The sequence below is a fragment of the Hoplias malabaricus genome, chromosome 2, assembly GCF_029633855.1.
Source record: "Hoplias malabaricus isolate fHopMal1 chromosome 2, fHopMal1.hap1, whole genome shotgun sequence".
NCBI classification, from domain to species: domain Eukaryota; kingdom Metazoa; phylum Chordata; class Actinopteri; order Characiformes; family Erythrinidae; genus Hoplias; species Hoplias malabaricus.
Genome location: NC_089801.1, coordinates 23,961,330 through 23,983,088, shown reverse-complemented (window position 1 = coordinate 23,983,088; position 21,759 = coordinate 23,961,330). Strand labels below are relative to the sequence as shown.

At 39.2% G+C, this 21,759-nt stretch overlaps 2 protein-coding genes across 4 annotated transcripts in view; one reads left to right on the top strand and one right to left on the bottom strand.

The window, feature by feature from the left end:
* pkn3 (protein kinase N3) overlaps positions 1-1,713 on the bottom strand; it is a 28,061-nt gene extending 26,348 nt beyond the window's left edge. The window contains exon 1 of the mRNA XM_066652418.1: positions 1,592-1,713. The gene's annotated coding sequence lies outside the window, so the exon portion shown is untranslated. The remainder of the gene's footprint in view (positions 1-1,591) is intronic.
* Positions 939-21,399, top strand: LOC136675680 (myotubularin-related protein 3). Of its 3 annotated transcripts, none has more exons than XM_066652380.1 (20): positions 939-1,116; positions 7,223-7,282; positions 7,529-7,591; positions 8,129-8,245; positions 8,855-8,937; positions 10,751-10,914; positions 11,265-11,361; positions 11,755-11,868; positions 12,058-12,242; positions 12,325-12,459; positions 12,649-12,760; positions 13,188-13,383; positions 13,933-14,118; positions 15,278-15,448; positions 16,183-16,328; positions 17,103-18,138; positions 18,753-18,863; positions 19,528-19,616; positions 19,833-19,859; positions 20,389-21,399. In XM_066652380.1, the coding sequence occupies exons 2-20, from the start codon at positions 7,280-7,282 to the stop codon at positions 20,573-20,575; spliced, it is 3,222 nt and encodes a 1,073-aa protein (XP_066508477.1). In that variant the 5' UTR covers positions 939-1,116; positions 7,223-7,279; the 3' UTR covers positions 20,576-21,399. The 3 variants fall into 3 exon arrangements, with proteins under 3 accessions (XP_066508477.1, XP_066508495.1, XP_066508486.1); XM_066652389.1 differs by lacking the exon at positions 939-1,116 and adding an exon at positions 3,198-3,287; XM_066652398.1 differs by lacking the exon at positions 19,833-19,859 and having other exon boundaries at positions 20,389-21,398.
* The last annotated feature ends 360 nt before the right edge of the window (positions 21,400-21,759 follow it).

Here is a 21,759-nt window from a genome sequence, read left to right as displayed (position 1 = left end):
GGCATCATTTCCACAACTTCTGCAATGTCACATTAATTTCTGTGCAAAGCTGCAATAATTTTTCCCCAAGATCTTGTATTGATTATGGGTGATTTGGACCACTGCACAAAGTCTTCTCCAGCACATCCCAAAGATTCTCAATGGGTGAAAATGATGTCTCATGCTCCCTGAACCACTCTTTTACAAATTTGAGCACAATGACAATCCTGACATTGTCATCTTGGAATATACCCGTGCCATCAGGTAAGAAAAAAAAAAATGAATTGATGGAATAACCTGGTCGTTTAGTATATTTAGGCGGTCAGCTGACCTCATTCTTTAGACACATAAAGCTGTGGAACCTAGACCTGACCAACTGCACAATCCCCAGATCATAGCACTGGCCCACAGGCTTGTGCTGTGGGCACTAAGCATGATGGGTGCATAACTTAAGCCACCTCTCTTTTTACCCTGATGCACCCATCACTCTGGAACAGGGTAACTCATCTGGACTCATCAGACCACATGACCTTCTTCCATTGCTCCGGAGTCCAATCTTTATGCTCCTTAGAAGAAAAAAAAGACGTTTTTGCCACACGTTGCTTTACAACACTAGCTGTTTTGCCACTGTGCCACGTTTTTACTAAGTATCACATATTTATTAATCAAGTTTAATTTTGTGATTATTAGGTATAAGGTATTAGGTATAATTTGGATGTAAAAAGTTAGTCTTTGATTTTAGAAAAGTGGTATTTTGGTAACTGTCTTTCATATTGAAGTACTCTGAACCTAATGAAACAGGGTTTACTTCGCTGTCTTCGTAATGAAAGCATAACAATAAAATAATGCCATATTGCCCATTGTTTTCTGCATGACAAGTTCGAATCAGTTGAAAGTATGAATAGTTTTGATTGATCCAGGACAAAGAATTGAATCAAAAGAATCGGTTCTGTAAAGACTCGAACACAGTTGTTGGTGTAAGCGACTGTGAGGAGAGCGGAGAGATGGCTGCGTAGAGCGGTAAAACCGGAGCGACGTTTACGGCTTGTTTGCGAGCTTCTATTCCGTGTGATTTTTCTCAGTATATCGTCAAAAAGTCACAAGGAACTGGTTGCATTGGGGAAGAGCAGATCGGAGGTAAGAGCTTGTTTACTTGCCTGTGTTTATATTTTTCTGCACTGGGCCTGGGGTCCGCCCTCGTCCTGCCACAACACATACAAACACACACACTCTGTTTGTATTACTACATTACTGGGTTCTTGTCATTACCTTTTGTATGGTTTGGTTTTCCAGCTATGCTTCACCTAACAAAAGCCTTAGAGCTTCACTTTAGGAGAAAATATGTTATGATATATGTAAGGGCTTCCTAATGACTTGTTCAAGACTCCTCTGGTTTTGTCCATCCATCTGGTTTCTCCTCTTTATTCCTTCAGCTGTACATTGGTCTGTTCCATTGAATTCGTTTCCGAAATAAGAGATTTAGCTTATTCATCGGTGCTTTGAGTGAGTGGTTTTGTATAAGGGGGACATTTCTCTCTTAACCACTTCACTTTAGCTTAAACTCAAGTCTACCGTAAGAAGAGGTAAGAGATGCTCCTGTTAGATGACTCACACTTCAGGGTCAAGTTCTCCGGCTGACCCTGAGATCCTCGAAGCCATTCCTGGAAGCAGGTTTTAGAGTTAGTTTGAAGTTTGCGACTCTCTTCACATGAATGCCTCTCGGGCAGTTTCCAATAGGACAGGTTTGATTTGGCTAAACTGAAAAATCCTGCCTGATTGGATACTCCCTTGGGCAAGGAACCTTTTATTTGTTTTCATTGCTCTCCAAATGTGTTTTCCTTAAGGACCGACCAGACGTCCTCACAAAGATAAATGGGGTTCCCGCACAGAGCGCTATAAACACACAGACAGCTTCAACCGGCGGGTGAAAGACCGCGGATGTTGTTGATTTCGGGCATATGTAACAGTTTATTTGCACATACGAGACTATTTTCTTTTATCATGTTAGTAATAAGACATGGGCACGTCTAAGCACTTCTGCATTACCATCCTAGAGCCGCTACCATTAGCGTTAGCTTCTCTAGTCAGAGCCAGTATTGACAAACAAACAGCACTCGAGCTGGTTATTCTCCATTTCCATGTACTCTATTCTAAATAATCCTCGTGTTGCACACAATAACGCCTCATTTAATCCGCATTAGCGCCAGTTTCTTCCCGCTGCGCCGTTTTTCTGGTTTTTGTGTTTGTTGACAGACGGTAGCACTGTGGACGCTAGCAACATAACCCCCAAGAATATTCCAAGTAGAAAAACTATACCGTATATTGACAATTTTAGCATAAATTATATCTCGAATAAACCACATTCGTCGATATAACACATACCTTTCAATATGCAATTCGTATTTACTAAAATCTTAATGTTAATTTGAATGCAAGTATTTAGTTTTGCTTTCTGTGTGGTTATAGTACAGTCTATAGTTTGACTTGAGGTAATTTTACAACTGTCATTTTAATACAATGAGTATTTGATTTGTAATACTGAGCACATAATAATGTACTTTAAACAGTAGCATACACATTTACTACACAGATACAAACATCAATATCATCTTATACTCTGATATCTATTTATCTATCTGTAACCATATATAATTTAATGTGCCCAAATATCATAATGACTGGCTCAATAGAAATGGTCCCTAATGACCAAGAATTAGACATTGCTTCATTAAATATCTATTAAATTATAAATGATAAATATTCTTTAATATTTAAACATTAAACAATATTTTTGCTGGATGTAACATCACACAATACCAAAATGGTGTGGAATTGTATTGTTGTATAATGATACGGTTTTACATGAAAAAATACAGTTTTACAGTTCCACAGTTTTACTGAGTTGGAACATCTATAAAATCAAGACAACAATCTTTGTGTCATGTGAAATATAAAATTTTATGAATGGTGGCACCATACTACCCAGCAAAAAAACTGTAATAAAATCTGTGGCAAATTTCAGGTTGTTTCCCTTGGAGTAAACAAAGTGCTGGAAATGTCTCAGAGGGTTAAGTCTTGACTTGGCCGCCATTCTTAATCTTCAGCACATAACGTGGGAGTCATATGATAGAGTTGCTTTTGCTTTCACTGTCCCTCCTCTTTATTATGACCTCTACAGTATAAAATCAGATGCCACCAAAGTGACTGCACCACTTTTAGTCTCCTTGGACTTTGCTTTCAAGTGTGTAATGCAGCACGAGTGACCATTTTTTTTAACCAGAGAAGAGAATTAAAGCGGCTCTTATAAGGTGAGAACAGCTCTGGATACATTTTTCATTGGATTACTGGAATATGAATGGGTTGTTTTATAACAGTGGGTGGTTTTGCATTTTTTTCAGCACCAAGCATGTGCTACCTGCGGAAAGTGACCCTCAGCCTGTATAATTACATAACACAATGAAACTGAGCTCTGGTGACAAGAGTTTGGTTGTAGCATTGGTTGAAGTTGTCAGCTGTAAATTACAAATCTTTTTAGGAAGCTCATTTTCTGTTTATTCTAAACGAAGTGTATTAATGGAGAGTTTGTCCCACCCTTAGTGGTAGTAACAGCATCTACTCTTCTGGGAAGGCATTGCAATATCTGGTGGAACATTGCTGTGTGAATTCAACAGCATTCAGTTATAAGAATATTAGTGAGGGCAGGTTGATGTTGGACGATCAGTTCTAACACACAAACTCTCCAGCCCACCAGAAAGGGCCTAGATGTTGTTCCATAACTTTGGAAAATGTCAGTTAAGGAAGACTTATAACCTTTGCCATGTGACCTGAAGCTCATGTACATCTGCTTCAGAGAGACCCATTCATTTTTATATTCTTTCAGTGATTCCTACAAATCATTTGAAACCTGTGAAATTGTAGAGTGCAAGCAACACGTTTGAGCCATTCTATGCCTGTATTAGCTTTAACAGTGATTCAGATTGATTTGGGGTTATTGACATTAGTTTTTAAAATTGGCTTCTTGTGAAGTTATTGAAGAGGTCTCAAAAACGGCACAGTGTTTTTCTGAATCTGCTTATCGTGGCTGTATTCTACGTGCGTATTTGATGTTGACATTATCTTCTCTGATTCTCTTCTGTTATCTAAGCCATAGGCCCATTCATTCATTCAGATGTGTGATCAGATAGCTCATGGTCCAGCAGGCTGCCTACAGGGTCAGACCTTTCCCACTCTAGACACCACCATAACAAAATAGACAGATAACAACAGTGCTTTCGTATGTCTTCAGCGCTGAGGTGATGGTTGTAGGCAAAAGATAAGATAGAACAGTTATGACATAAATGGCTCCTGACTTAGCACGCTACAGGGTTGGGGATTCCATTCACCTGCAGTAGATGCTCTACATTTTTTAAATAATAGACGTATGTACTTGAAAATAATGCCTAAATGTCATATGACATTATCAGCACTACATACCAGACTGTGTTGTATTGTTGTACCATGACCAGTCTCAGCTTTTCTCTGTCACTAGCTTGTGATCAGTGCATTGTTTCAGATATTGAACTTTCAGTATGTTCAGTGCTATTAGTTGCTTCAGTGTTCGAGTATTAGCAGTGTGTTCATTCTTAAAAATGGTTCCTAAAGGGAAACTTTATTTGCAGAGAATCTTTACATTATGGGATTTTCTTTGACAGAGTGGTCCTGAAATTTTCTTAAGGACCCGACCCTGACACTCATAAAAACAAAAGATCCAGAAAGTGTTCTTTGGATGATGCTATTGAAAAATCACTGTTGATTGGTTATTAACCCTTTTTTCAAAATGTCCACATATTTAAATGCTTAAGATTTAGACATTCATTCTGTTTTGGTGTGAAATGCTCCATGCCAAGTCTGATTTGTTCATAGCTGTGGTGATAGTAATGTCTAAAGCACTTAGTGCCTCTCAAAGCAAGTGATTCACAGTTTAAGGAAAGTGTGTAATGATTGAGTCATGCAGTTTACACAGAGATGGAGCGATGTCTCACAATTGGACACACATTTTAAAAATGCCCTCAAAAATGTTTTCATATATTTTACCCTATAATACATTTTACTGCAAATCCAGTTAAACAAGCACATTTACGATTTATTTATAATGAAACATGTAACTGGTCTATGTTGTTTAAGTACTGCCAATCTCCTCAATGCACACAGAGAATTATATTGTTTATTACAATAACAATGAAGTATCATATTGTAATACACATATACAAATCTCCAACCACTTGGTGTTTTACACACATCAAATCCAACAAAATATACAAGTGAGTCAAGTCAAGCATCCAAAATATGTTGATACTGAAAGGAAGAATATAGACCATTTTCAGTTGTCAGAACAGAGAAGGTGAGTAAGCAAAAGTAAAAGTGAAAGCAAACATGTCAGAAATTACTAGAAATAACAAGAGCATAAACTCCTCCTGTGGCATCAACTTAGTCCACTCAGTGAACCTCGTGCAAGTCTGCCTGTGGTTATAAGACGCTTCAGTGAGCTCAGCTTTTTCTTATCAGAGCTTTGCAGAATTATTTTTGGCCAAAATTCCAGATGAAAATTCCAGCCAAAGAACAAAACACTGACAGCGTTTTCTTTTCAGCAAAGTGGGAAGGTTAAAGACGACAACATATTCAGAGTTTTAAAGTGTTAATGTGACATAAAAGGGATATAAAATTGGACAACACTCCTGCAATTTAGTTTTTTTAAGGATTTACAGAATTCATGCCTTGTCCTTCAATAATTCTAGGCTTATAGCATGTGGACTATTGGCTATTTACATATTTCTTGATCAGCTTTGTGTTGCTGCATCATCAGTTCTTACAGAAGACGGACAGTTAAAGGTCTAAAGCTGAGAACTAATTCTGGGCTAATGCCAATAAAGCATGGTGCTCACTTTTTTAAGTTTAATCCCATGTAATTATTATTTTTTTTTTTTCATAATTATAAGTGCAAAATCTAAAGATATTATGCTTTCGGAGTGGGTATAACTGTAAATTAAATGAAAAACATAGTCAACTTTCATTTAAATAGAAAAATGCTGAAGAACTTGCATATGTTTGGCTTTGAATTTGGATGTTCTCCTCTTTTCAGCTTTCTCCCAGTTTTAAAAAAAGTGCAACAAAACCACAAGTATTTCCTCTTGATGTTTTGACATGACACGAAGGCCAACATTACTGTCCCAACCTCAGTGAATCACATTGCTTTGTTTAGAGATGGGCACTAAGAGTGGGTGATATGGTCCTAAAATAATATCATGATATTTCAGGGTGTTTTGGCAATAACAGTATTCTTAGTGATATGAAAAAACACTGAAAATAATTTTATTCATTTCAAGAAAGCTCTCTTTCATCAAAATAAATCTTATATTAATATTAACTATATTAAATTATATGTAACAACATTTTATTTTAGTACAAATCTAACAATTTCAAACATTCAGAAGAAACAACAAATAAATGTGTAAACGTTGGCTTATTTTGTAAACAACCGTAAATTACCAAGATTCTGACATTGTATTAAAAATATATTTAAAATATTGATATTTTACATCCAAACTACCTCCACACAACTGAAGTCACTCCTATTTGAGAGGAAATTTTTTGAATGCAGAGCAAATTTCCACCGTACCTGTCTCTGTGCCTAAATGATGTAATAAATGTACGCCATATTACGTGTAACTGCAATAATGCTTTACGTAAACAAGTCAGAATATCACCATATATATGGCACAGCCTTAATGGACACGTTGGTTTTAGTCATATTATCACTGCTGTAATAAAACATTGTATCTCAGAAGTGGTATATTTTATATGAGAAGGGAAATGCTCATAATAAATCTACTGATGTAACTATAATACAACAATTTCTGACCACTTGTGTTTGTTGATTTGTCATAAAATGTTCAAAAAGCAATTGGGATCTTATTTACAGAAGGTCATAGAAATGGCAGCACCACTGTGATTTCAATGTTATTGTGTGCAGCATGTGTCATTTTTCTAATCGCTTTAATGGCAAATGGAAATAATTTACTTCAAGAACAAATTTAGGATGAACTTCAAGAACATTTTTACAAATGTGCTATTTTCTGCTGTTTTTAAATCATCATCATCTTTTCCTCTTATCCATTTCAGGTTTGCTGTGTTTTCAAATAATGACATATTTAATCAAAAATAAAAACTGAAATGTGTCTTCATTCTCTTTTTTTTTATTTTTTAGTGAGCTCTCGCTGAGAGGCCTGCTGCTCTCTGGGCCAAGACCCCACTCCAAGGGGCCATGGTGAGAATGGACATCTACAGTCACCAGTTTTACCTTCTGGAGGTCTATGTTCCCACAATATTTAGTTCCAACCCTCTTCAAACACTTTTATTCTATAAAAACTGTGTTTATTTTCCAGATGGAATTCACAAGCAGTAGAGGTGTTGTTTTGGGTTGGATCTAGATTTGAAAGGAAGGTAGCTCTCAAGAACTGATCTCAAGGCAAACAACATGCTCATGGTGTGTGTGTGTGTGTGTGTGTGGCAGGGTGAAGAGGAGCAGCCCACTCTGGAGGCCGGGAGTCCAGTTCTGGAAGAGGAACATGTGCAGGCAAGACAATTACAACATGGCCCGTACACAAACACACACGCACACATAAAAACATAAACATGAACTTGTTTGGTTTTAACATAATGGAAAGGTGTGGAGTCAGGTGCCTGTATCTATATTAAACACACACATCATGTGTATATAATAATTATTATCATTATAATAAAATAATGTTTTATATCATATACATAAGTATCTATTTTTTTTCCAGTCATATGCTGTACAATACTGATAAATATTTCCTGATAAATAAAAATGAAAATAAACTTGCACGTAAGGTTTGTCTGAATATTAAATTAAAGTAAATTAAGGGCTAGTGGTTGTTGACTTTTGAGAAATAATATATATGTAATGATTTATATGTAATTACTTTTTTAACACTAACCTGATCTTCTGCCCAAAAGTAAAAGTTTTGGCCTCTTGGATTGTGATGTTTTTTCTTTTCTTTAGGTGTTATCATCATTGATCTAACGTTTGTCATGAATGTAACTAATGTATGAAAACACAATACTCATTATCTTATATATGTGTGTGTAGGTGCCATATCCGGTGTTGCATGGTGAGTGTGTGGAGTATGTGGGGACAGCAGAGGGGGCGGTCATTGCTTTGTCCAGCTACCGCCTTCACATCAAGTTCAAAGACAGTGTCATAAATGTAAGTAATTATTTTGTGTGTGTGTGTGTGTACCTACATACATGTTTTACCATTCTTGCTGCAGAGAGACAGCCAGGTGATTGTGTGAGACCAGGAGTTGATTTATTTGAGAATTTGAATGGTAACTGATAGAATGAGTCGAGACGAGAGCTGTGTTTCACAGCATTGAATACTGTGTGATTTACTCATTTTACTGCATATTTTAATATATGATCTCATTGCGTTTAAAACTGTTTGCTTTCACTATTTCTAATGACACAGTTTTCATTTTCCATTTTTTCTTGTTAATGTTGATATATTGCTGATAGTATCTCTGTTTTTGTTATTGGTTTGATGCCTTTGTTTTGGGATGACATTGTTATTGTTGTTCACATTGCTTTTATGCCCTTTGATGGACTGGCGCCTTGTGTGTTTTCCTACCTTGTGCCCAGTGATTCCAGGTAGATTTGGACCCACGGTGCCCCTGGACAGGATAAAACAGTTACAGGAAAATGAATGAATACATGAAAAATTGCTTTTATAATATTGTTTTGAATCTACAAATTAAAATTTATTTTATTATTATTACCTTTCTCTCTCTCTCTCTCTCTCTCTCTCTCTCTCTCTCAGGTTCCTCTGCAGCTGATAGAGAGTGTTGAATGTCGGGACATGGTCCAGCTGCACCTCAGTTGTAAAGACTGCAAGGTTGTCAGGTAAAAAAAATAAAATAAACACAGCTAATACTGCTGCTTTCATGCCTCTGAACCATTGACCTAATGTATTCTAATGTAAAAATGTGGCTATTACAGCTGTTATCTACACCCTTTATTCATTGAATACACAATTTCTGACAGCTGTTGTTGCATTTGATTCACTCTGTGGCCAATATTTCTGCTTATCCAGCATTTCTCATGAATTAAAAGTTTTATTACATAGTGTGTCCCAGTTCTTTACAGATGTTGCAAATAACTGTGAGGATTTACCTTAAATTTATTTTTTCAGGGAAAGTCAATAAACTTCAGTGTTATCACAAAAAATAATCATAAAAATGAATCATTAAACAACTAATCTGTGACCTCAGTGCACCTGTAGCAATGTCTCATGGTGCAGCACTCCTTTTAATTTTATTACATAATTAACCTGACACTCAGGAATGCAACATACACTTGTACACACCTCCTGGGTGTGAGGAGTTCAGCACTTAACTATGGAATTTATATGGAAAATTGCTATGCTATATTTCCACATGTTTGCAGTCACATAGTACTAATGAGTGAATTTTGGTTATTTTAAGGTTCAGTTTGGTCAACATGTCCAATGCCAAGTGTAAAGGGTAATGGAGCTGTTTTCTTTCGAGAGCTTAAACCGCATTTGAGTGACATTTGTGATTCAGAACATCCCTTGTGGCAGAATGCAAGCAAATTCTCATAAATGTGTTGCAACATCTTGTGTCAGGCATTCCCAAGAAGAAGCTGTTACCGCAGCAAAGGAACTACCTATTAGAGATCGTTAGATACAAATTTTTGGCTCCCAATCAGTCATTTAACATTGAGTATCCTCTGATATCGTGTCTTCACATGATACTAGTATTTTTTTTCTAGAATATACAGTTGCACAATGCACACTTCCAACATTAGTTATTAAGCCATGGCCTTTTGGGAGCAGCTGTGGCCTTGAGGTTAGAGAAGTGAGCTTGATGTCGAAGGGTCACTGGTTCAATTCAAAGGACCAGCAAGAGCAAATTAATTCACAGCTGAAGTGCCCTTGAGCATGGCGCCTAACCCCCAAACTGCTCCCTTGGCTTTTTTACAAAATAACAAAGTTTTTATGAATAGCTTGTAAAAATTCCACTTAATGCAGCATTGCAATGTTAAGTCTGTAACACTGAAAATGAGTAACATTGTCAAAATAGCACTTTGATTTTATTGTCCAGTTACATTTTTATCCACATTTTAGACTTTTAGCTGCAACTTGCCACAGCCTGTGATCTCTGTTTACGACCTCTAGAAATGTCACTTCTGGTGTAAAACAAAGGACTGGCCTAAGTTTTGTCTTCAAAAAAATCTAGTATGCCCTGATCAGCCCTGATATAGATCTTTGAGTTTGGACCAGGACATCCGTGCTACCTATTAATATGTACATTTCAGAAGAAACAGTGATATTGCTCCTTTAATGTATACATTGCATGATCATTATCGTATGAAGAAGCAAGTGCAACTATGAAAATGGCTGAGACAGGGTTAGAATTATGATGTGGTGCAAAGTGGGTATAATATATCATATTTAAATGTAATGAATACTTCCTCAAACTCTTTGTTAGCTAGTTAAAAGACTAACACTTTAACACTATTAAACAAACCTCACAATAAAGCACTAAAAATGCAAACATGAGCCACTGTACTTGTCTTTGGGGTGAGGGGAAAATAGTTTTATACATGATTAATTGCCAGTGATCATTTTAAATGCTCTCTGATTGCATTGGTGTTGACTGTTAACTGATCTCAAACCTGTTTTCACTGCCATTAGGTGTCACTTCAGGTCCTCAGAGCAGGCGCAGGATTGGCTGAAGCGTCTGAATGCAGCAGTACGCCCTCCAGCGCGACTAGATGAGCTCTTTGCCTTTGCCTTCCATTCTTGCAGTGCCAGTCTCCCAGCTGAGAGAGACCTGCATGAGGAAATCTGCCACGCTGGTACACATACACACCCTTACACAATACTGTAGTTCGCCTACAGTAACATAATTACACAATCAAAATTTTAACAGAACATTTCTTGGCTCATTTTATATCAAAGGTAGGTTTTGCAGATGAGAATAAACCTAATCCTTATAAGAAATTTGTGCTAATAGCAACACACTATTGAAAAATGGCCTTTTGCAGCCCAAAACTGGACGTAATACATTAATCTGAGTAGTTGGCCATGGCTGAATAATTAGGCAATACTGTGAGCTTTGCTGTGAGCTCTAGTGTGTTCTTGTGTGGCTTGTTTTTTAACTGAACTGAACTGAACTGATGTCTGCCCATTTTGCGTTATCCTCCAGGAGAGCATGTGAGGGGCCGGTTTAAGCGAGAAGTCCAGAGGATGGGCTTCAACACCCTCAGTGCCTGGAGAATCTCTGACATAAACAACAACTACAGGTGATACTTTTGTTTTTCCTGGGGCCAAAAATAATTTGGTTATGGAGAGCTTATTGCTTTGGTTTTTATAAAAAATCTTCCACTAACCCCGGATGTAACTCACCAGTCAAAACATGTTAGGTGACCAAACTTGGCCCAGAACCATGAAGCTAAATTAGCTTCAAGCCCTAGAATTTTAGCAGATAAAAAATTAAAAATAAAAGCTGCTGGATTTGTTGCTTTTCATAGCTCACGTTGAAATTACATTACTGAAATTACGATTGACTAATAGTATTTGTTATTAACATTAGCATCATAACACAGAGTTAAAACATGTTAAATAGAAGTAAAAGTGTTAGATAGGCACCAAGTATGTGTGGTCTGATTGTTTTTTTTTTTCCCCCCTCTCCACAGACTCTGTGTCACTTATCCTGAGCAGCTTCTGGTGCCTAGCTGGGTCACAGACAGTGAGCTAGAAAACGTGGCTTCATTCCGATCCTGGAAGAGGATTCCAGCTGTAGTTTACAGGTTTGTAAACTCTTAAACTTAGTTGACTACAAATAAATTTAGTGTTGCTGAGACTTCCAAATGTTGATGATTTCTGGAATGTCAGATAACAAATGCTGTGCTTCTCTTAGCGAATATAGAATTGTGCCATAGACTTGTGCATCTGCAATTAACACTGACTTTATCTGCTGTCAACTTTGCTCTGCACAGACATCCAAGCACTGGTGCTGTGATTGGCCGGTGTGGGCAGCCAGAGGTGAGCTGGTGGGGGTGGCGCAATGCTGATGACGAGCAGTTGGTACAGTCCATCGCTAAAGCCTGTGCCATGGACCCTGCAGCAATTAAACCTCTGAGCAACGGTCACCACCATACTAACGGTACTCATAACAGCCCAGGTGGGTACAGGAGCTTCTTTGGCTAATGTTGAATTAAGACACTGAGAGAGGTTTTTGACTGGCTTTCTCTTGAACGTTATAGATCCTGTCATAACCAATGGCAATGACGAGGTGGAACCAACAGGCATGCCTCTTCAGAAGCTGCTGATATTGGATGCCAGGTCGTACGCTGCCGCCGTGGCCAATCGAGCCAAAGGGGGTGGCTGTGAGTGCCCAGGTAAACAATGCCTTCTTACTCCGTCAATACACTAACAATGTTATGCTTTTATAAAACATACTTGAGTCACAGATCTAATGGAAGCTTTGTTCCATCACAGAAAATTACTGAATGGGAAATAAATGAACAAACTTTTTGGGAATCCCTAACATGGATGTAAATATGAGTAAGAATCTCTGTTTTGTTTAGAGTACTACCCAAACTGTGAGGTAATGTTCATGGGCATGGCCAACATTCACTCCATCAGGAGGAGCTTCCAATGCCTCCGGGCACTTTGTGCTCAAGTGCCTGATCCTGCCAAGTGAGTATAATACACACAGACAGCTACGCAAAACGTATACATATAATAGTCATATGAAATGATCAGGTCAGTCAAGCCTGGTTTAAGGCTGTGATTATTTCTCTGTGCATGTGCACATATAGGTAGAGGGTTCACACCAAAGAGCCATTATACATCAAATCAAATATGAAACAAGTAAAGCAGTTAAAATGGTCTAACGGCCACAGTGTTGCTCTTTTCAATCATCATTATCATCTTATTTATGCAATTTTACAACACAAAGTTGTAAATGATGGCTTTTTGTGGCACTTAACTCATTGACTGGCAAACTGTGTATGATCCTTAATCCTGAACAAAATAAAAACATAATGCTATTTTTTTCTTTTATTGCTGATTATTGTGTATTTTCCTCTCTCTCTCTCTCTCTCTCTCTCTCTCGCTCGCTCAGCTGGCTGTCTGCTCTAGAGGGCACTAAATGGCTGCAGCATCTCTCTCTGCTGTTGAAGGCATCTTTGTTGGTGGTGAATGCTGTGGATAGAGACAGGAGGCCAGTGCTGGTGCACTGTTCTGATGGCTGGGATCGGACACCACAGATAGTGGCTCTGTCCAAACTGCTGCTGGACCCCTACTACAGAACCATGGAGGTCAGCAGAGAGAGAAGGAGACACACACACACACACACAAAACAAACTACTGCAGAGAATCCAATACTTGGTCTTGGTTATTACTACATAACAAAATTGGCACTTAGTGGACTCCTCCAAGTGTGAGTGGTCCAGTGTCATTTTGTTAGTGGCAGTGTGACTACACGTCTCATTTTAAACATATGCTAGACTACATCCTGCCTGATAGAAACCTCCACCTCATGGTCTGCATACCAAAATTGATAAAATGATTTTACACATTTACTTTGCCCATAAGCAAACGTTATTTAATTAGTAAATTTGTTACTAATTAAAATCAGGAGAAGACATCTGGGAACTGCTTGTGGGAAGGTTTTAAAAAGAAATGAAATATGCAGTAAATTTTATTTCACAGAAAGTGCTAATGAGGAATAATATAATAACTCCAAATGTATTTGTACTTTCTGTTATTAACAGCAGTGCCCATCCATTATTTAGCGCTCAGATTCGTGTCACTGGACTGTCCCCCTGATGTTGTATTCTGAGATGTGCGTTCTTTCATTTCTGCAGGGTTTCCAGGTGCTGGTGGAGACAGAGTGGTTGGATTTTGGCCACAAGTTTGCAGACCGTTGTGGCCATGGGGAGAACGCTGAAGATGTGAATGAGCGTTGTCCGGTTTTCCTTCAGTGGCTTGACTGTGTCCATCAGCTGCAGAGGCAGTTTCCCTGCTCCTTCCAGTTCAACGAGGCCTTTCTGGTACCAAGCGCCATCTACTGTTTCTACTGTGTACTGAAGGGTGTTCAAGGCCCCTTTAAGACCTGCCTCTGCTGGCAGCTGGCCGAAGCTTTAGATTAGCATTAAAGCATTAAGTATCTCACCTATTTAAACATATATGTATGCTTGCTTTACTCAGCACACTGAGTGCGGCATGGTTCTGTGAACTTGGAGGGTAGTGCTACCTTCATCTCTCTAATACAGTACCTAATATGACTTTAGTTAGCTCCAATTCCACCTACTAGCTTGGTTTACCTTGTATCACACTAGGCTTCTTCTATGACATGTGAGGCCAGGCAGTGTCTTTCCAAAGTGACTCTGGGCAACTCAACACACTTGGAATAGAAGGTTATCTGTCCAGTCCTGTTATGATAGTTAACAGATATGATAGATAGGGAAACACTGACTTCTCTGATTTGTTTACATTCAGAAGCTGTGTCATTTAAGGTGAAACTGTATATTTGAAAGGGAAAAAAGAACTGCTGTTTGTACAAAGCTGATATTTAACCTTGCTGTAAGTTTTTATTCACTGTTTGAAATACCACAGAAAACCAATTTCTTTAGTCTGTTTATATTTGTGCAGTTAGCCGTCTCCCAAGTTTGGAGACATTTCCACATGAAGCAATCCAAAACAACAAAAATAAGTCAGTTTTACAGCCTATGGAGCAGGAATAGAGCAATATCCTAAACTTCATTCGTGCTTTTCAGTGTTGGGTGTTCTCTCCGTTGTCTAGAAGACAAACCAGATGCCTTTTTTCTGCTTTGAGCAAAGCAAGAGAGGGGAAGCTTAGCTTACCAGACTGAGTTATTTTATGTATTTATTTAAAAAAAACATTTACTGACATGGGTGTGCATTAGACCAGTTTACCCTAGGGCCAACACTTTAGAGGACTGCCTTCTTCAAACAGCTTTTTAATTTTGGTATAGGTGTACCAGCACTTGTCTGACTCACATTACATTATTTGCATAATGATAATGCAATGTGCCAAAATCTAAATAGTAGTAACATTTTTAATATAAACACATATAAAACTATCTATAGCTAAAATCCAAACAGCTATCTGAAGGCCTGAATTCTACCTGTACCTTCTGAACTCTAGTTGGGTTTTGTGATCTGATGTTGTATGTGTATGTTGTGCAGGTGAAGCTGGTGCAGCACACCTACTCCTGTCTCTTTGGGACATTCTTGTGTAACAGTGTGAAGGACCGGGAGGAGCGGGGTGTGCTGGAGAACACATGCTCCGTCTGGTCTCTCCTGCAGCCATCTAACAGAGCCTTCCACAACATCCTCTACTCCCCGCACTCAGAGATGGTAATGCAGCATGGGTTCTGTCTAGGCTTGGAGCTAGTACTGAGACTCTAATATATATTAGTTGTGCAAATACATTTTGAAGAATTTTTGTGTAACGGTAATTCAAAATTCAAACATTCTTCTTCACTTTTGTCATTTTCTGGAAACTTTTACCAAGTATTGAAAATGACAATTCTCATTTTATTCACCAAAAAATAACCTTAAATAACAACCTACTCTGGGCTCAGCACTTCTGAGATTAAACTATGTAACTTTGGAGGAGGGCAGGAAACCACCTCCACTCCCTCCTTATTGATTTCAGTATATTGCTGTAAAACACTAGTGAGTAACACTAGGGGTAGCCACAGGAGCAAAAACCCCAAATCATACATGGTGTTTCTTGAAAGACGCTGGTAATTGTTGTTGGCAATAACTAACTAACTAAATAAATAAATACCCAACATTCTGACCTGCCAAGGCTTTTTGAAAGCTCTGAATGTGCCCTGTTTGAACGCCTGGCACCTCAATTTTAACAGCAGCTCATTCACATTCTTTAAGTTCCAAAGGTGCCTGGATGGATTAAGATCTGTGGAATTTCTGAGGCTCGCAGCAAAACCTTGGAACTCTTTCATATGTCTGTAAAACATTTCCAGGACAATTGTTATTTATATAACAGCCACCCAGCACACACAGAGCACAATGCTTTTACTAATTTTCACAATCCAATTCACGTTCTTTGCTTGCTCTTATCTCAGGTTCTCCACCCAGTTTGTCATGTGCGAAATCTGATGCTGTGGAGCGCTGTTTACCTGCCTAACTCCGCTCCCTCCACACCGTGTGAGGAGTCAGGAGCTTCTTATGCTTCTCCATCAGTCTCACCCGAGGGCACACCTCCTGGCAGGTACACACTAGCTCAAAACTCATCAAATTATTTTTATTAAAGCCTTAATAGGTGCCAGATTCTTTGCTTTTTTACAGCAGGGAAAGCACCAAATTGTGCTTCACACAAAGCCACGAAGGACTACCAAAGAGCACTGCACCTGGTTTCATAACGCAGATATGTCTACAATTTAAAGTCAAGCTGAATTGGAAATCCAACATTTTTATCTTTCTATCTTGTGCCTTTATTTATATTAAGCAGAATTCATTGCTGGTTTATTATTCTCTATCTCTATGGGTGGGAGGGCGCTTATTCTCGCCCCATCACAAGTACGATGTGAGACAGTGCAGCCAATTAGCTTTCTCCTCTAGATGTACTGAGCTGTCCAGTAGTGCTGTGTTAGCAGCAGATTTAAAAGAACTGGAAGTGGCTTCACTTCTCTCAGAAGACACACGTTTGTTGACATCATCTCAGAACAATGGAATTATGTGTGACTGAGTTTAACAGCGGAATCAGTGAAAACTTATTTAGGAGGGAAACTGGGTAAAAATATGTTTTGTTATTGAAACATCATCAACAGGAACTTGCGTTTGGTCATTTTTTTCAGCAAACATAAAATGTGCCAATCTCACCTCTTCCCCACTGTTAATTTCTGTTATTAAACAATAAATGTGTTTTAAAATGTAAATGTATTATCTGTAAAATGTGTGTACTTTATATTCAATTAGTGGTATATCAATGAAATATGTCACCTGGCCAACTTTTGATGCTGGTTGTTTTCTGTTGTATCTCCAGGTTACCAAAGACCCGTTCCTATGACAACCTTCTGGTGACTTGCGAGGAAACGAATCCCGCTTCAAACCGCCGCTGCAGCGACCCCAACCTGAATGAAAAGTGGCAGGAACACATTCGTTCAGTGGAGATCACCATAGCAACAGTAGCTGAGGATGGACCTCGGCAACCGGACTGTGTGTCTAATCATAGCACAGACTGTACTCAGATGGTGAACGGATTGGATGAGAGGCTGCGGGAGGAGGGGCTTATGAATGGGGTGGAGCATATTGACTCTCAAATAATAAATGGGAACATTTTAGCAAATGTGAGCGAGGCTAATGAACAGAATAAGTGTGATGTGTCCATCGTCAGCTCTATGTTCCAGGCTAATGCCACACCCCCAGCCTCAGAACAGCCCCAGGAGTTAGAAGAACAAACCGGCAAGGAGGCAATGGACATTTTGTGTGAAGAGCAAATAGAGGAAGCGCTGGAACTTTCCACAGAGGAGACCTTCGCCCCTGAGGTTTCTCCACCCTCGCAGCTCAGCCTCCTCACTAATGGTCATATTCATGTAAAGAGAGGGGATGAATTATCCACTACGGAGTATCTTTGTCCAGGCAAAAACTCCAAAAACAACTCTCCGCTGGAGAGCTCCATAGAGACTTTATCCGAGGAGTGCCTCCTCCCAGCACACACACACCAAAAACCACACACTCCCAGCCCCCACAGACCCCTCCGCTTGCCTTCCCAATGTGCCTTGCAGCCTCTCTCCCTGCTGACCAATCACGATGGCTCTGTGTGTAATGGCGAAGCTCCACAAGCCAATGGCTGCGCTTTACTCAGCCGGCAGACATCCACAACCAGCACAGGGTCTCTGGCATCCCCTCAGTCACGAGGGCCATTTGGGGGACATTTAGAGCAGGACGGGCTGAGTGTGCACAACGATGCTGTGCAGGTGCGACTCAGGCAGATGGAGGCAGGACATCAGCTACAGGTGGAGACTCTTAAAAGACAGGTGCAGGAACTGTGGTGTCGACTGCACGTCAACGGAGAGCTGGTGAGAAGCATGTCATTTATGTTTCACAACAAACATCTTGGCCAAACTTACAGAAGTTTTACCCATTAGTTTGTTCACTGCCAGTTGAGGGGGGAGGGGGGTGAAGGATGGTACAGACGTCTTTTGACACGTGAAGACTGATGGCATGAAGACTGCAAGTGGCTGTTCATGCAATACCTTGTACAACAGTTGAGAACACCAACTGGCAATACTGTTACATCATCCTACAGACAGCCACCCTGGCCAGAATAACACTGAGAGGAGGGAATAGACATGAGCCCATTTTAATGAGTTAAATACACTATTTATTTTACTTCATTTTGTTTTGGCTGCCAGATGCTGTAGATGCTTTCTTCTCTTGGAAATCTGTAAATTATTAATGCATATAATGTTTGTAGCCATGTTAACGATGGCTACCTTCTTTTGCTTTAACAAGGCAGAGGTGTCACAAAATCCTGCCCACAACCACAAGTTTAAGTTCGACAAACTTGTAGTGAAATGAGATTGAGGGTTTACTTTGGGAAAGGACTAATATTAAAATGAGTTTATTTTCCCTCCACCACCTTATCAGCTTCTTATTAACCCAGTTTATATCCATTTACATTTCTCTGCAGACATCTGTACCAGACCAGGAGAATAACGTGGAGTCCGTATGTCTGTCTCGCTGCAACACCGACCTCTTCTCCGACAGCAGCTGGGAACAGGAGGAGCAGCACAACAAACAGGTGAACAGAGGGTATATAACAATACAAACCAGAGAATTAAATTAGATTCTAAATTAGAGTGTTCATTATTTCTTAATTTTATACATTTTAGAAAAATATTCCAAATATATATTTAGCTAATAATGAGGACATATGGCCAGGTAACAATTATTTCTGTATTGCATTTCTGTGAGGATTTGATAGCACTCAACCTCAAGAGCTTTAGTGATGTCTGGTACTGATGTTGGATAATAAACTCTGACCTTTTTGAAATTCAATTAATTTTATTTATATTACCATAACCCCTCATAATGAGGGAATTAAACTATTTTAATGTGGACAGAATAGTGGAAACACCATCAAGTTTCCCACCAATGGTCTTAGGAGCCCATTCATATGGAAATGAGTTCTCTGGAGTAAATGATCCAGTACCATCCAGTATCTCTGGACTGGATCTGTCACTCCAGAGGATAGATCTTATCCACTGATCCTTTCACCACCAACGGGGGGCGTTTTCCTCTCTAGTCCAATGTTGGTGTTTGCTGTTGATGTCTTTGTCCGCAACAAACTTTTTGAATTCTTTGAAAGAAAAGAAAAAGGTCTGCTAATAAATTAGACATCAAGCAAATGAATGCAGGGCTGAGTGTATGGTAAAGAGATACTGAATGTGTGTCCTTGTTTCTAGGTATCACAGTGGTATCCAGGTCATTTACCAACTCGCTGCTATGGGTGTGAGAGCAAGTTTTGGCTGGCTGCTAGAAAACAACACTGCAGGTAAAAATGTGCAGAAACACAAACCTTCTGTCTGTCATTCTACATGTGGTGCATTAACTGCTTACAGTTTATCCTCAATCCTGGCCCCATAAACACTGAAGTAAAGACAATGTAGTATAGTCTTGGCTGATGGACTATGGGATGGTTGTCTCAGATTCTTTCACTTTCTTTGTGACTTTTCATCCCGTCTTCTGTCTCCTCCTTTTCTTCCCACAGTGCCAGAGAGCCTGTTGAGGAAGCCTGGTGAGACTCCTCTTTCCCCTCTTGTATTTTATGTCATCTCCCGTGTCTTTCCATCCATCCCAGTTTCTTTTCCATTTCACCACTGAAGAGAGCCTGTATATACACCATATGCACATGAACCGATTTCATCCACAAACCAGAGTCCAGAGAAAAGCAGCTTCAAACTACCTCAGACTTCCAAAAATACCTCTGTGTTTTTCAATCTAGTCCTGCCAGCATTTTGCAGAGTTTAGAAAAGAGAAAACTCAAAATACACGACTTTAAAGGCATCTATTGAAGCCGTTAAGCAGTTGCTGAAGTAAACACTTTTACAAATTCCTTGACTTAAATATTATATATATATTTTTTGGAAGAACAGGCAAATTTATATTCGAAAAACAGAAACAATGCTGGAGCATTTCTTTAGAAGTAGAAAGAAACATGGCGTTGCTGTAGAGATATCAAACCCCAAAACAAAGCGATGTATTGTTTGTTTTTCATTTCATGTTTTCTAAAGCTACCGCTCTCTCTCTTTCTTCTGCCCCCTTAGGAACTGTGGGAACGTTTTCTGTGCCAGCTGTTGTGACCAGAAGGTGGCAGTAGCGAGTCAGCAGTTGTATGAGCCTAACCAAACGTGCCAGGCCTGTTACGGTCACCTGCGGTCCCCTGCCGTGGCCCCAGCACTGCCCCCTGCAGACTTGGAGCTGGAGAAACCAATCACTGCTAGCTCCAACTGAACAGTCCTTTACTTGCTGAACTAGGACCTCACTGTAGAAATCTGCACCGATTCCCTTTATATGAGAAACATGATAAAGACGTTAGTTTAGTGACAGTGTACCTACACCATTCAAACTGTCTCCTTTAACATGTTCCATAGCCACAGGGAATCTGTTTAACTGGCGATGGCCTCGAGGTCCTGGATTTAAAATCAAGTTATTTACAAATTTAGAATAATTTATTATTATTGATAATTATAGGAAGATCCCATAAAGTGGTCTTGAACTCCTGGCGAATGGGTTCTGGATAGTTTTATTTGTCAGGGTGTGCAACACAGGCAAGTAAATATGCACAGAGCTGCTTAAAGACCTGTGCTCATGTGAATAGGAAATGTCTGTATATAATGCCGTGTACAGTCAATGGAGAGAAAAAGGTATATTATAAAGTTTAGAATCTGAATGATGTTGGACTTGAAATTGGTTACTGAAGCTTTTCCAGTCCTGACCCATGAGCTGATGGACTTCTGAAAGGACAGAATGGACAGAGCAGGCCCAGCCACTTGGACTCACAGTGAGACAAACAGGAGCAGATCAGTGTATGGCTCGCTAATGTCTCAAATGTGTTGCTTCGCTGCCTGTAGGATGCAAGGCGTTTGTGTGTGTGTCTGTTGGTGAAGGCTCATCACACTTTTCCTCTCCACTTTCTCTTTCCTTCTGTGCTGCTGCTGCTTTTGGAGTCTGTGAAGCTCTGAAATATTTCAGTGACTGAAATAAAAATTAAAAAAGAAAAAGAAAAAGCACAACACACTGCCAAGCAAAGCGTAGTGGTCTCTGAGCATGCTTCAGTGGGTCAGAGTAAGGGTAACTGGCTTTGAGATCTTTGTCCGATTTTTTTATTTATTTATTTTTATAAATATGAATGGATTCATTAATTCAGCTTCAGATAATGGGAGACAATGTTAAAACATGGAGCATTTCTTGTGAAATCAATACTCCAGGATCAATGATCTGTAATTTGGAAACTTTCAGCACTAAGTTAGTTTTACAGTTTTTGCCTAAACCCCAATGGGTCATGGCTATTGTCTCACACCAATCAGAAAAAAAAGGCTGATGTTCATCTATGACATTAATGCTACATTACGTCTGCTTTAAACTATGTACTGAGGTTTTAGATCTGACGATGTAGGTATAAGAATTAGACCTGT